Genomic DNA, 13,313 nt, shown 5'->3' on the forward strand with positions numbered 1-13,313 from the left:
GAATGTAAGTAAAGAGTACGTCTCTATACACTTTGTGTACGTTTCATCAGTTGAAATTAGGTATCTGAATGAGGCAGAATGTGTTCGGGCAGTGACATTACTGCAGGAAGGTTGGACTATCCGTGAAGTGTCTACAGAGCTTAATGTGGCTTTATCTGTTGTTGGGAGGGTTTGGAAACTACTTTGTGAAACTGTTACATACACATGAAAGCCAGGGCAAGGGAGAAAATGAAGAACATCGGCCAGAGACCGATGTGTGGTGAATTGTTCTCTCCGCTGGCGTTCTGTGACAGCCCGGGACCTACAAAATGATCTAAGAGCAGCAACTGTTTGCAGTGTCAGTGACCAAACAATATGCAATAGAGTCCAAAAGGCAGGTTTAAGACCAAGAAGACCTCATCAGGACCCTCATTTAACTGTTCGGTGCAAAAGAGTTCGACTTTGATTTGCTGAGGGCCGTAGGAACTGGCAGCTGCATCACTGGCCCAGTGTATTGTTTACAGACGAGTGCCACTTTCATCTGACATGGTGCGATGGACATATACATGCATATTGTCATTGTAGTGAATGTTATAATTATGCAGCAGTCCAGGAAATGGGCAGATTTGGCTGTGGCTCAGTCATGGTGTGGGGTGGCATCACAATTGATGACCGATCAGACCTTTAGTTAATCAGAGGCCAACTTAATGCTCAGAGGTACATCAACAAGATTGGACCGGATCATGTTATGCCCATTGCAGTTGTAATGGGTCCCAGTTTATCCTGCAACACAACAATGCGAGAGTGCATTCAACAACAGCCACCACGGAAACTCTACAGGACTTTGCGATTCAAACATTGACCTGCCCCGAGTCCTGATCTCATGCCCATTGAGCATTTATGGGATATGCTGGACAGACAACTTCAGGCCAATCCTGTAGCTTCTCAGACTGATGAACAACTTGCAGAGGTCCTTACTGAGGAGTGGGACAAAATTTCACATGACACTGTTCGGAGACTTGTCAGGAGCATGCCTCAAAGATGTGAGGCAGTAATATGGGCGTATGATGAGCCTACCAGATATTGAAATGTTTCTTTTTGTGCTCTATGTGAATTAATTTAAGGACTTTCCACTTTGGTTTACAGCATTGTGTTGAATTTCTGGTCATAGCACCAACAGGTGTGATGAGAAGTGGACAGGATATATACATTTCTGTTAAATAAAGGTTTAATTTTCCAGATAAAATGTCTGTTTTACTCCAACTATTCCTGAAAAATCAATGCAGGTGTTTAAATTTTGTCCCTCTAATTTTTTGAGCATTATATATACATAAAGTTCTTACAAAGAAGGAAATATAAATCACTAATCAAGAAAACAAGAACGGAGTACATGGAGGAAGACACCAGGAGACGTGCTGCAAACGCCCAAAATGACCCATTCCTAGTGCTTAGGAAACCAAAAACTTCAGCATCAAATAATATCTCAATGGAGTCATGGGAAAACCATTTCAAAAGCATTCTCAACCTTCAAGACCGATCAACAGCTTTTGAATTAACTCCAGTAACAATGACAGGAAATCACATCCCCATAACGAGGCAGGAAATATATAATACAATAACAGCAGCAAAAAATGGAAAGGCCCCCGGCCCAGACAGCATTTACACAGAACACCTGAAAGACTCTCTACCTGTCATGCTAGACTACTGGGTAGAACTATTCAACACATGCATGCACACTGGGGAAATCCCAGAGCAATGGAGATTGTCAACAATCAAAATGATGTTTAAGAAAGGAGAAACTGACAATCCTGATTCAAATCGAGATATAGCCCCCCGAAAATACATCATTCAAAATCTTCATGAAAATCTTAACAATCAGGCTTACAGAAGAAATAGACTCCCAGATACCAGAAAATCAATTCGGCTTCCAAAAGGGAAGAAGCACACTACATGCCATAAAATACGTAATAGAACAAGTCCAAGATACATTGAGGCATCCAGGAAAGAAATATTTTGTAGTCTTCGTAGACTATCGTAAGGCTTTTGACCTTGTTGATAGAGCAACACTCATCCGGAAACTCAATTACCTAATAGGGGCTACACATCCGATAGCAATCATAATCTCGAATATCCTCAAATATAACTATGTCCAAGTATCAGACAACATAACCCTATCCAAAATGGTAACCCAAACAAACGGAGTCCTACAAGGTGACCCAATCAGCCCAATTTTATTCAACATCATGACAGCTGACATCACAGAAATAATCACAGATACCTCAGCATTGCTTATACTTTACGCAGATGATATGGCAATAGGCTCAGAAAACATAGAAGAGCTCCAAGAGGTCCTCAATAGGCTCACATCATGGGCAGAAAGAAACGGTTTGCAAATAAACCACAACAAAACTAAACAAATGACCTTTAGGAAAGGAGGAAAACATGCACCTAAAAATACAATATCCATGCACAACAAACCTCTGGAAGTAGTGCCGAAATTCAAGTACCTTGGAGTCACCCTCCAAACTACTCTAACATCTTACAATATCCACGTCAAAGAAAGAGCAGCCGCAGCAATAAAAGCCATCTACAACATTCAACAACCTCAACAAATATCACTGAGTACAGCAATGCTACTGTTCAGGACAGCCATATCTCCAATAGCAACCTATGGGATTAGCATCACCTGGGAAAAGCTCACACTCAGCGATCTGACGACAATAGAAAAAGTCAAGGCCCGATATCTCAAGAGAATACTAGGCATTGGGAAATCAGCCCCTTCAAGGTTAACATATGTTCTAACTAAGGAGGACTACTTCATTGATGATATCAAAACACAGTTTTGTCTACCAAACACCAAGCCCTACGAGAAAGCACGCCAAACTTTAAACGAGAAAAGGAATGCTATTTGGTCCGACTTCTATTCCACGGACGCTATAATGACGGAAGAGTGGAAGCAAGCAAATTACAAGCTACGGCACGTAATTACACGTTACGCCACTCATGGGTTTCACCACAGATTCTGCCAAACCAAAAACTTCCACCAGCCGAACGAAGACTGTATATGTAACCTGTGCAATGATCATTGTGAAATATACCACGCACAAAACTGCAAAATGAGGACAACCTCAATAATAAGAATGGCATTAGCATAGTTGACCATCTGTACAAAAACTGTTTTTGCACATTGTGCGCTTTTCATTTAATAATAAAAAGTTCTTACAAAAGGGGGGGAAAATCACACATAAACTATACTGTGTGGTTGCAGGATTAGACTATAGAGGACCAAAAGCTGGCCACTTCAAGAGCATTTGGTGTCATCTTTTTTGTCATAGCACCAACATCTGTGATAAGAAGTGGACAGGTTATATACATTTCATAGCACCATTTCACTATACAATGGGATGGGCATGCACCACATTGCAATAAGTGTGCTGTGGTCTGCTCTTCTCCACATTCACAAAACTGGAATCTGCACTGAAGCTGCACTTCTTCAGGTTTGACTTGCATCTCATTATACCTGACTTTGAAGTCACCAAATCTGCTGAGTGACTAGGAAGGAAATGTTCATTTGGCATCATCCATTCATTTAGATGCTTGCGTCTTGCCTGCCACTCTTAAATTCTTGCTTGCCATGATGTACCTGGAGGTGCCTCAGTAGACCTTAAGAAGCTTGTTCTTGATATAAGATGCTGGCAAGTTGGCTGATAACCAAACAAAGAATGGGCCTGGGATGTCTTTCCCATATTCTTCTCTTTCCTGGCAGCTATTTCTCGACGGATGTTGGAAGGTGCTATACCGGCAGGACAGTGGAGGTTCTCCAGGGATATAGGATGCAGAAAACCAGTGACAATTCGGCTTGTCTTGTTGAGTGCCACGTTCACGATTTTGGAATGGCATGATTTTTACAGAGATTTATAGAGATTTTAATGCATTTTAAGTGTGTCGTTCACGTGTATAAATCAGCCTTTCAGGACACCCCTGTGTACAAATGCCAGATAATCCTTTATCTCAGGACTGCCATCTGTGTGATTCGAAACCACAGTTTCCAAGTCTAAAAGTAGCTTGGACACATTAACACTCATTGCTATACATGTCTGGTCCAACAAGAACACCACATCATTTAAAAACAGCTCATTTCCTTGTGAACACTAATTTAAGAAGTGACGTATGGACATTACCTGTTAATATGAACAAGCTTGATCATTTTTAAGCACTTTCTAGTGCAGAGCAATAGAAAGAGAAGGAAAATCAGCTCAATTGGACAATACTGCACTAACTATATGTGAACCTGAGACCTGCAATTTTGTGTCGCATATCATATCATTGCTGATCCAAGTAAAATTCAAATTCTTCATGCTGTTCTAAATGCATTAATTAAACCAATGAAGAAATGAAAACTCATCCCTCTGGCAGGTCATAATTATGAAGGTTTTACCTCATTGGACAGCTATTTGTGTAAAAATTATATATGTAGTGAGGAAGTGGCTTGATGGGCATTTGAACCTATGATCCTCTGAAAATTAGAGGAGGGCATGTTGAGAAAAAGGGCAAAGAGGACAAGGAGGAGGCAGGTGAGAATGGTAGGGGAAAGGTGCATGCTAGTTACGGTGAACTGCTCACTTGGCAGCAGCTCAGTTTATCACACTGATCTAGAAAAACTGAGAAGATACAAATCTGAATTCCACATGTGAATTGCAAAACATTACTGGGTAAACAAATCAAAAGTTATAAAATCATATGCTTTGAAAAACTGAACTTTAAAATGTAGTAAACTGAATTAAGCTTGGTCCGATTCCCAGTATATCACCGCTAACTCAGTTACAACAAAAAAGTTGACTTACCTGTTTATTTCTCCTGGCCCTTTACTTGAGCATCATCATCATCAACATCACTTGTTTCACAATAAAATGAAGAAGGTAACAAAAAGAAAGAATGAGAGAAAGAAAGCTTGTTGATGTAATCAAATTTCAATTATTACAGAATTACAAAATTTTATATTCAGTGTAAACAATATTCTTGCAAATATTTCATTTTGTTTTTTAGTATATATTGAATAATAATACTAATCCACTTTTCTTATTCTCCTTCAGTGAGTCAAGTTCGAGAAGAGAGAGTTTTGGATCTACGTAACATTACTCTAGGGACATTACTTCATCTCAATTACCCAGCAGCAGCCCCACCTTATTTAGATTTTGTACAGCATCTCATTGCACCTCTTGGTCACAAGATACTTCTGGAGCTGCATCATGTGATGGTCAGTGACAACACTGCTTGCCCTGATCGAGCAGGTATCATTGAAGTCAGTGATAACTATGCTGACCCTAATGGTACCTGGTGGTTTCTGTGTGAAGTATCTGAGCCAGACGATCCTGTCCTATCGGCTCCCCTTGCCATCGCGTCCTATTTAAACACACTTCACGTGAGGCAGCGTAGTGGTGCTCGGGGTGTGAGGCTTAATGCTACTGTCAGGGTGCAACCAGGTAGGTACTAAATAGTATTAAATATGTTACAGTATGTAGCGGAATGATGTTCATTCCATTGTAAAACTTCAGTTTACCATAATTTTGCTTCAGTAAATCAAGCATTATTATAGATGAGCTTTGTAATTGTATTTTATTTTTAAATCATGGAAAGGAACAATCTAGTGGCACATCACTTATAGAAAGATAGGAACAAGCTTACTGGGAAATTAGAACAAACTGTGACAGTGTCATCGATTTTCTGAAGGCATCACTAATGTTCACAACCAGATGAGGACAATAAAAGCTAAATGAGTTCTGCACCTACATTTCTCAGAAAAAATTTTGACAAGTGCATTTCTAAATTTCCTTTGTCTTGATCATCGAAGTTTGGTCTTTACCGTACTGTTGAACAAATCCGATACGCACGCATTCTCCACTGTAGAGTACACCACAGAAATTTTACAACTGGAAATCTAGTGAGTGTGATCTTAATAAAAATACAATCCCTGTATTTTCCTGGTGTAAACATGGAAAACCACATAAAGCAATCTTCAGGATTAGAAACAGTGGGGTTTCACACCATCTTCTGAATACAAGCTTACAAAACTGTGGCAGCTCGTAACTGCAAAGTTCGGTAAAGACCCAGTAGGAAAGAAAAAAAATATATATATTATAAATGCTTATCTTAATAATTTAACTTATCTATTTCTTGTATACCAAATCAATCATTCATTCCTTTAAGAGTGGAAACTTGCTGGTAATGTCTTCATAGAATGGCTGTTTCTTCATTACCTACACAAAGAGTTTTATTTCTGTATTGCAATATTCCTTAAAGAAGAAAATCTCTCTTCTGAAATTCAGTTCCTGAGGTATGTTTTTAAGCATTTCAGACAAGAAAAGCTTATTTTCACAGATGCTGTATTTGAGGATATGGACAGAATAAGAATGAACATATGTATAAACTAGCAAATGTACCCGTGCTTCGCTACGGTATTGTACATTGTATACGGATATCGAAATAAATTATTGTACATGCAGTGAATAAGAATTTTTTTAATTGCATGTCTCTTAGTGTTATCCAGAAACAGCAGCGGGAGGTTCCCATACGTTGTTTCCAATGTAAAGTGCAAGTTGCGGAGTTGTGATGATAACGGCAGGCTCCCTTGCTTACTGTCGTTCACAACTGAGTAGGAAAGTTTTCGTTATACTGAGAGGCCCCATTACCTACTGCATGGTCACAATCAATGTGGGGAGTTTTCATTACAATGGCAGGCACCCTTTCCTACTTCCAGACACATTACATTTGAGGAGCTTTTATTATAATAGCAGGCACCTTTCCTACTGCCAGTCAAAACTGAGTTATGCTGTTATCATTATAATGACAGGCCCTTTTTCTTACTGACAGTCACATCAAGTTGGTAAGTTTCCATTATAATAGCAAGGCCTAATGCCAGTCACATTTTTGATGGGAAAAATTGTTTATAATGGTATAAGGGTATATATTATATTGGAGTGGAGCAAAGATGGCAACAAATGGTGTTGGTGTTATATTAAGAGAAGACCTAGTGCAATATGTGGACAAAATTGACCAGATCAGTGACAGGATAATTAAAGTTAGACTTGGACTTGAGTTTGGAATCAAGGATTTTATACAGGTTTATGCACCCCAATCGGGGAATGCAGATGAATGTTTAGAAGAGTTTATTGAAGAACTGGAAAGTTGTATTGAAGACAAAGAGGTTATAATAATAGGAGACATGAATGTACATGTTGGAACAGACAGATGGGAAAAAGAAGATATAATTGACCCCTATAGTTATGGAAACCACGATGAAGGAGGAGATTTGGTAATACTGTAGATTTTTTAGAAGGAATGGATTAATTGCTGGCAATACACGGTTTAGAAAAAAGAACTCACAAAAAATAACTAGATATGGTTGTGGAGATAGAAAAACAAAGACAATGATTGATCTTATTCTGGTGGAGAAGGAGAAACGTAGACAACTGGAAGATGTGACAGCAATGCCAAGACCAGATTTCGAAGGAGAGCATAAAGTGGTGGTAGCCAAATTAAGACTTGGTAAAATAACGAAGTTAATAGAAAAATGGGAAAGAAAAATAAAAAGATGGAAGTTAAAAGAGAAAGAAATAAAGGAAAAGTTTCAAGAGGACCTGAAGAAAGGAATTCACAAAGATGACATGAACAGTGTGGAAGAGGAATGGACATGTTTCAGAAATGGATTTCTAAATTGTGCAGTAAACACCTGTGGAAGACTATCAGGGAGGAAAAAGGAAAAGGAGACTCCTTGGTGGAACAGCAGGGTAAAGAAAGCAGTCAAAGAGAAACAAATGGCTTGGAGGAAATGGATAGGCAGCTATAGTACAGAGAATTGGCAGAAATATAAAGTAGCCTAAAAGGTATGTAAGAAAATAGTAGAAGAGGAAAAACAGAAGAGCTGGGAAAGTTTCACAGAAATTTTACAGGCGCATATAAAGGGAATTATAAATGTTTTGTATGGTTTGGTGAAGAATAGTTTACAAAATAGGGAAGATACAAAATTTGTAAAAACTGAAACAGGGCAGATATTGACATAAAGAGATGACATACTAAAAAGATGGGAAGAATACTTCTCAGAATTGCTAAATATTAAATACAGTGAACTGGTAGATGAGAAGGAGAAAGAAGAAACGAAGGGGAAAGAAGAAGAACAAGAAAAGGAGATACTGATGTTAGAAGTAGAGGAAGCCATACAAAAGATGAAGACCGGTAAAGCAGCAGGAGTGGATGAAGTAACTACGGAAATGATAAAAGCAGCAGGACCAATAGGGCTACAGTAGCTGTATATATTATTTAGAATAATCCAGAGGAGGAAAGAGATCCCAGAAGAGTGGGGCAAGGGTTCAATTATTCCAATATTTAAAAAAGGTGATAAAAAAGGAATGTAATAACTACAGAGGGATCACCCTTATTGCCCATGTAGCCAAGATATTTGAGAGAGTATTGGAAGGAAGACTGAGGAGGAAGCTAGAAGGAGAAATGGAAGAAGAACAGTATGGTTTTAGGAAAGACAGATCAATGTTTGACTGATCTTTGCATTAAGACATATGATGGAGAAAAGATGGGAGTTTGTAAAAGACATGGTGATGACATTTATTGACATTGAGAAAGCTTATGCTATAGGTAGTATATTTCCTCTAAAGCATCACCTTAGTAGCCATGTGGAGATATAGAGTGTCGATAGATCAACTAAGCATAAGTCAGTGGACGAGTTGAAACCAGCTTTCCTATCAGAAGAAAATATCAATTCCATCACCAACCCTCAATGTACCAAACCTATAAAGGAACTGCACAATGGTAGGACTGACCAGAGCATCACCAGATGAGGACGTGTGGTTCATTTTCCTGCACATTTCCTTGAAATTCACGTAAGTGCAGCTGTAGGTAACAGCTAGTCTATATATACAAAGGGCGTACTATATTGTTTTACACTTCATTTTTTTTTTACCCAAATGAAGTAAATCACACATCAGTTGTTATGTTCACCTTCTCAACAAAATCTTGTTACGTCCACCTTCTCAAGATAATCTCCTTGTAATTGTATGTACTTTTGCCATCATTGTGTCACTCTCACCAGATCTTCCTGAAACCCTTCTTTCAGAATGCTGCATACCCATGCCTTGACAGCTGTGTCCAGTTCTGCAAAATCTGCAAAACGGTGACCATGCAGAGGTTTCTTCACGTTCCCGAACAGGTGATGGCACTGTTTGACATGTCTTTGGCGGTGGACTGCCCCTATGCTTCCATTGCATCGATTGTTGTTTCATTCATGGCTCATGGTAATGGAGCCATGTCTCATCACCAGTCACAAGCCTAACCCTGAAGTCAGCTGGATCTTGATCATGGCATTGCAAATGTTCCCTGCATATGTCCACAAGCCTCTGCTTTTTGTCTAGGCACCCATGTGGATGACACCTTTCCCAACTGTAACTGGCTGTGCACGATCCGCTGCAGGGTGTTTCAGCTAATTCCCGTGGCTGCCTCCATTTCCGTAAATGTGATGCATTTGTTTCCTTGGATGGCCTGTTCGACCTGGGCAATGTTGGCTGGTGTTGATGCTGTCTTATGAGGATGCTTATATATAAAAATCTGAAGATATTACAGACGTGAAAATTGGTATTTGGAATTTACATTAAAAATAAAAAAATACATTTCTTTTTTTTTGGAAAATCCATATATTAGTGAGGGGGAGGCAAAATGGAGTGAAAATGAGTAAATTTACAGTATATAACCAAAACTGAAGATGTTACAGACATGAAAATTGATATTTGAAGTCTTCGAAAATAAAGAAATTTTTTTTTTTTTTCATAATATCCGCTTAAGGGGGAAGGCAGGGTGAAAGGGACTGAAAAAGGAGCTGAATTATTTTTATGAGGATATTTATAATATATCAAAAACTGGAGATGTCACAGACATGAAATTTGGTATTTGGAATCTCCTTTAGAAATAAACACATTTTTTGTTCTATGAAAATCCACTTAAAGGGGAGTGAGGAAGGGGTTGAATTCTCTTTATGAGGATATTATATCTCTAAAATTGAAGATGTTAGTCATGGAAATTGGAATATATATCTATATACTGAGGAAGGGTTTCAAAAAATTCCACCCCTAGGGGGATGAATTAGGGTAAAACCCTAAAAACCATAATATTCATTCCTCCGAAACCATTGACCAAACAAATTTGAAATTGCACTCAATGATTGCTTCTTTACATGCTAGATGTTAAATAGGACTAGTTTAGAAATAAATTCAGCCCTTAAGGGTAAAATGGGGCTTAATACCCGAAAACAAATATATTCCTTTTTCTCTGAAACCGTTTGAAGTACGAGGTTGCAATTTAACATGATGGTTCCTCCTGTATGCCTTAGATTTTCAGTAAAACATATTCTTAAAATAATACACCCCTAAGGGTTTTTGACTGGGGGTGGGGGCTGACAACATAAATATTCATTTCTCTCCAACTGTTTGATATATGGGCTTGAAATTTCACATGATAATTGTCCTATATGTCTTACATTTTGAATAAGAAGTGGCCTTAAACAATACACCCCTAAAGGGGGTGGGAGCTGACTAGGGTGTGAGGTCTTGATGACATAAATATTAATTTCTCTCAAACCATTTGTCATAGGCTACAAGTTTGAAATTTCACATGATGGTTGCTCCTGTATATCCTGGATTTTAAACAAAAAGTGATCTTAAAATCCTCTAAGAGGATTTGGCTGTGGGGTGATGCCTAATGACAAAATTATTCATCCGTCCAAACAGTTTGATGTATGAATTTGAAATTTTACAAGATCTTTGTATGTTGTAGGTCTCAGATATGATATACAGTAATTCAAAATATCTTACGTATAAGGATTGGGATTATGTAGAAGTTGTAAAACTGTCTCCACAACAGCCAAGGTACTCGACTAAATTTCCAACTCCTTTTCTTTATTGCCAAAGAAAGTTATTTGTAAAACTCAGGAGTTTAACTGAAATAATCTTGAACTTGATACACAATTGGAGGAACATTTTTTAAGACTATGGTACCTGCAGACGTTGAATGTATAATATTTAATGATTTAAACTTTTCAAGTTACTAATCACTTTCCACAAACTTAATACATATAATAGGCCTAAATAATAAGGAGGTTTCATCTCAATTTTTTTTTATCAGAGATCAGTGCTGCCCTCTATACACACTAAATTCTATGCCTTAGATTTTAAATTAGAAGTGGTCTTCAAACAATACACCCCTAAGAGTGTCTATATATAAAATAACATGTCCTGACTGATTCATCATCACCGAGCCAAAACTAATGGACATAAAGGAATGACAGTTTTAGGGATAAATTTATATTACAGTGTAGATGCTCACTAAGGAAGGATTCTTGGATATACCTTTACTAAGGGAGTGAAAAGGAGGGGTGAATTGTTTAAATGAGAATTTATGCAGAAGATGACATCACACAAAATGAAGTGTTGGATGATGCAGAAACAAAGGGTATCTGCAAACATTTGTGTGAAAAAATTGTTTTAAGAAATGCATCAATACATGCAGTTGGTTAGGCAACCCACTGACCAGATTTGTCATGCAGTTTGCTTACCATTCCCTAATATTTGTAATAATGCTAGTTTTGCTGATGTGTTGTAATGAGCGTACTGTCTGGTAATAACTGCATAGGAACGTACTGTGCAAAATGCCCGGCAATTAAAACAGGATGAATTTCAATTACATTTTGAAAAAATAAAGTTAAATATAGGCAAAAGGGCTAAATATTAATTTGTTATACGGAAAGTTCAAAATTTGTTAAAATGAAATATTTTAACAGGCATTACATAGGGATAATGCAAGGGGGTGTAGAAATAATGTTGCAATTCTGAACATTTCCTATATTGGTATTTGTTACAGTGATATTTTACTGTATATCTTTTTACCTATTTTCTGATTAATAACAAGTGTTATACAAACTTTTAAGAAAGGTCTCTAAACTAATCTTAAAACTGGATTTTTTCTTTCTTACAGCTTCTGGTTTCTTTAGTCAATTCAAGAATCTTGGGTTCTTAAATGAATTAAGATTATTTGAAAACTAAAGAATCATGGATCCCTGTGTGTTAAAAGATTAATGTCCATGATTGGGGATCTCATACATTTAGTACTTTTTCTAAAATATATGTTTTCAACAATTAGACTAATATTGTGCGTATACTGTTATACATTTAACTTATCTACTTTTAGCAATAAATTCATCAAATTAATACAGGGACTTCTATTATTTGTAATTTCAGATTCAAACTACAAACTTAAATTAGTGCGTATTTCAGAAGATAGCAGTGTGGAGTCATGCCATCCCAACCCCTGTCAAAATGGGGGCAAGTGCCTCAGCATTGGCAACCGCCGATCTTGCCAATGCACTAGTCATTTTACAGGTAAGTAACATAGAGAACCAATTTGGAGACCATATCCTAATAATTCCAATAATTTTCTTCCTGACCTTTCCCCCAATTTATTGGGGTAGGTATTTGATGTGGATTTGGCCCAGTTTTATGGCTGGATGCCCTTCCTGGTGTCAATTCTATGTGGAAGGATGTATTCACAATTGCATGTGTCTGTGGTGGTTGGTAGTGTGGTGCGCTGTATGCAGATGAACCAATATTACAATTACAGGCACAAACACCCAGTCTTTTTGCAAGAGAAATTAACCATAAGCAGTTAAAATTCTTGACCAAGCCAGAAATTGAACCAGGGGTCCTCTGAGCCAAAGGCTAATATGCTTACCTTTCAGCTAAGGAGCCGGACTCCAATTATCCCAATAATATAGAGCTTCTTCTTCTTTTTTCTTTTTCTACCCCTTTTCCCACACTTGTGGGGTTGCGGGTGCAAACTGCATTGCACATGTGTATTTGGCCCTGTTTTATGGCCAGATGCCCTTCCTGATGCAACCCTATAATGGAGGGATGTAATCACTATTGAGTGTTTCTGTGGTGGTTGGTAGTGTAGTGTGTTATCTGAATATGAAGAGGAAAGTGTTGGGACAAACACAAACACCCAGTCCCCAGGCCAGAAGAATTAATCAGAGGTAATTAAAATCCTGGCCTGGCCTAGAATTGAACCCAGGACCCTCTGAACCGAAGGCCTCAACGCTGACCATTCAGCCAATGAGTCAGACCCCAATAATATAGAGCTGAAAATATATTTTTCAAAATGGTGAATGCTAATATGACTTGTATCTTGTGCTGATTTGGGAGTGATTCTGAATATTTCATAATGTATTGAGGAAAACATAAGAAAACATCATACATGATTACACTGTATATTCTCATACCAAG

At 37.9% G+C, this 13,313-nt stretch overlaps 1 protein-coding gene across 1 annotated transcript in view; it reads left to right on the forward strand.

The window, feature by feature from the left end:
- LOC136874512 (uncharacterized) overlaps positions 1-13,313 on the forward strand; it is a 799,993-nt gene that overhangs the window by 589,025 nt on the left and 197,655 nt on the right. Inside the window, exons 14-15 of the mRNA XM_068227822.1 lie at positions 5,073-5,462; positions 12,273-12,413. Of these exons, the coding sequence (XP_068083923.1) occupies positions 5,073-5,462; positions 12,273-12,413 (531 nt within the window). The remainder of the gene's footprint in view (positions 1-5,072; positions 5,463-12,272; positions 12,414-13,313) is intronic.

The sequence above is a fragment of the Anabrus simplex genome, chromosome 5, assembly GCF_040414725.1.
Source record: "Anabrus simplex isolate iqAnaSimp1 chromosome 5, ASM4041472v1, whole genome shotgun sequence".
NCBI lineage: Eukaryota > Metazoa > Arthropoda > Insecta > Orthoptera > Tettigoniidae > Anabrus > Anabrus simplex.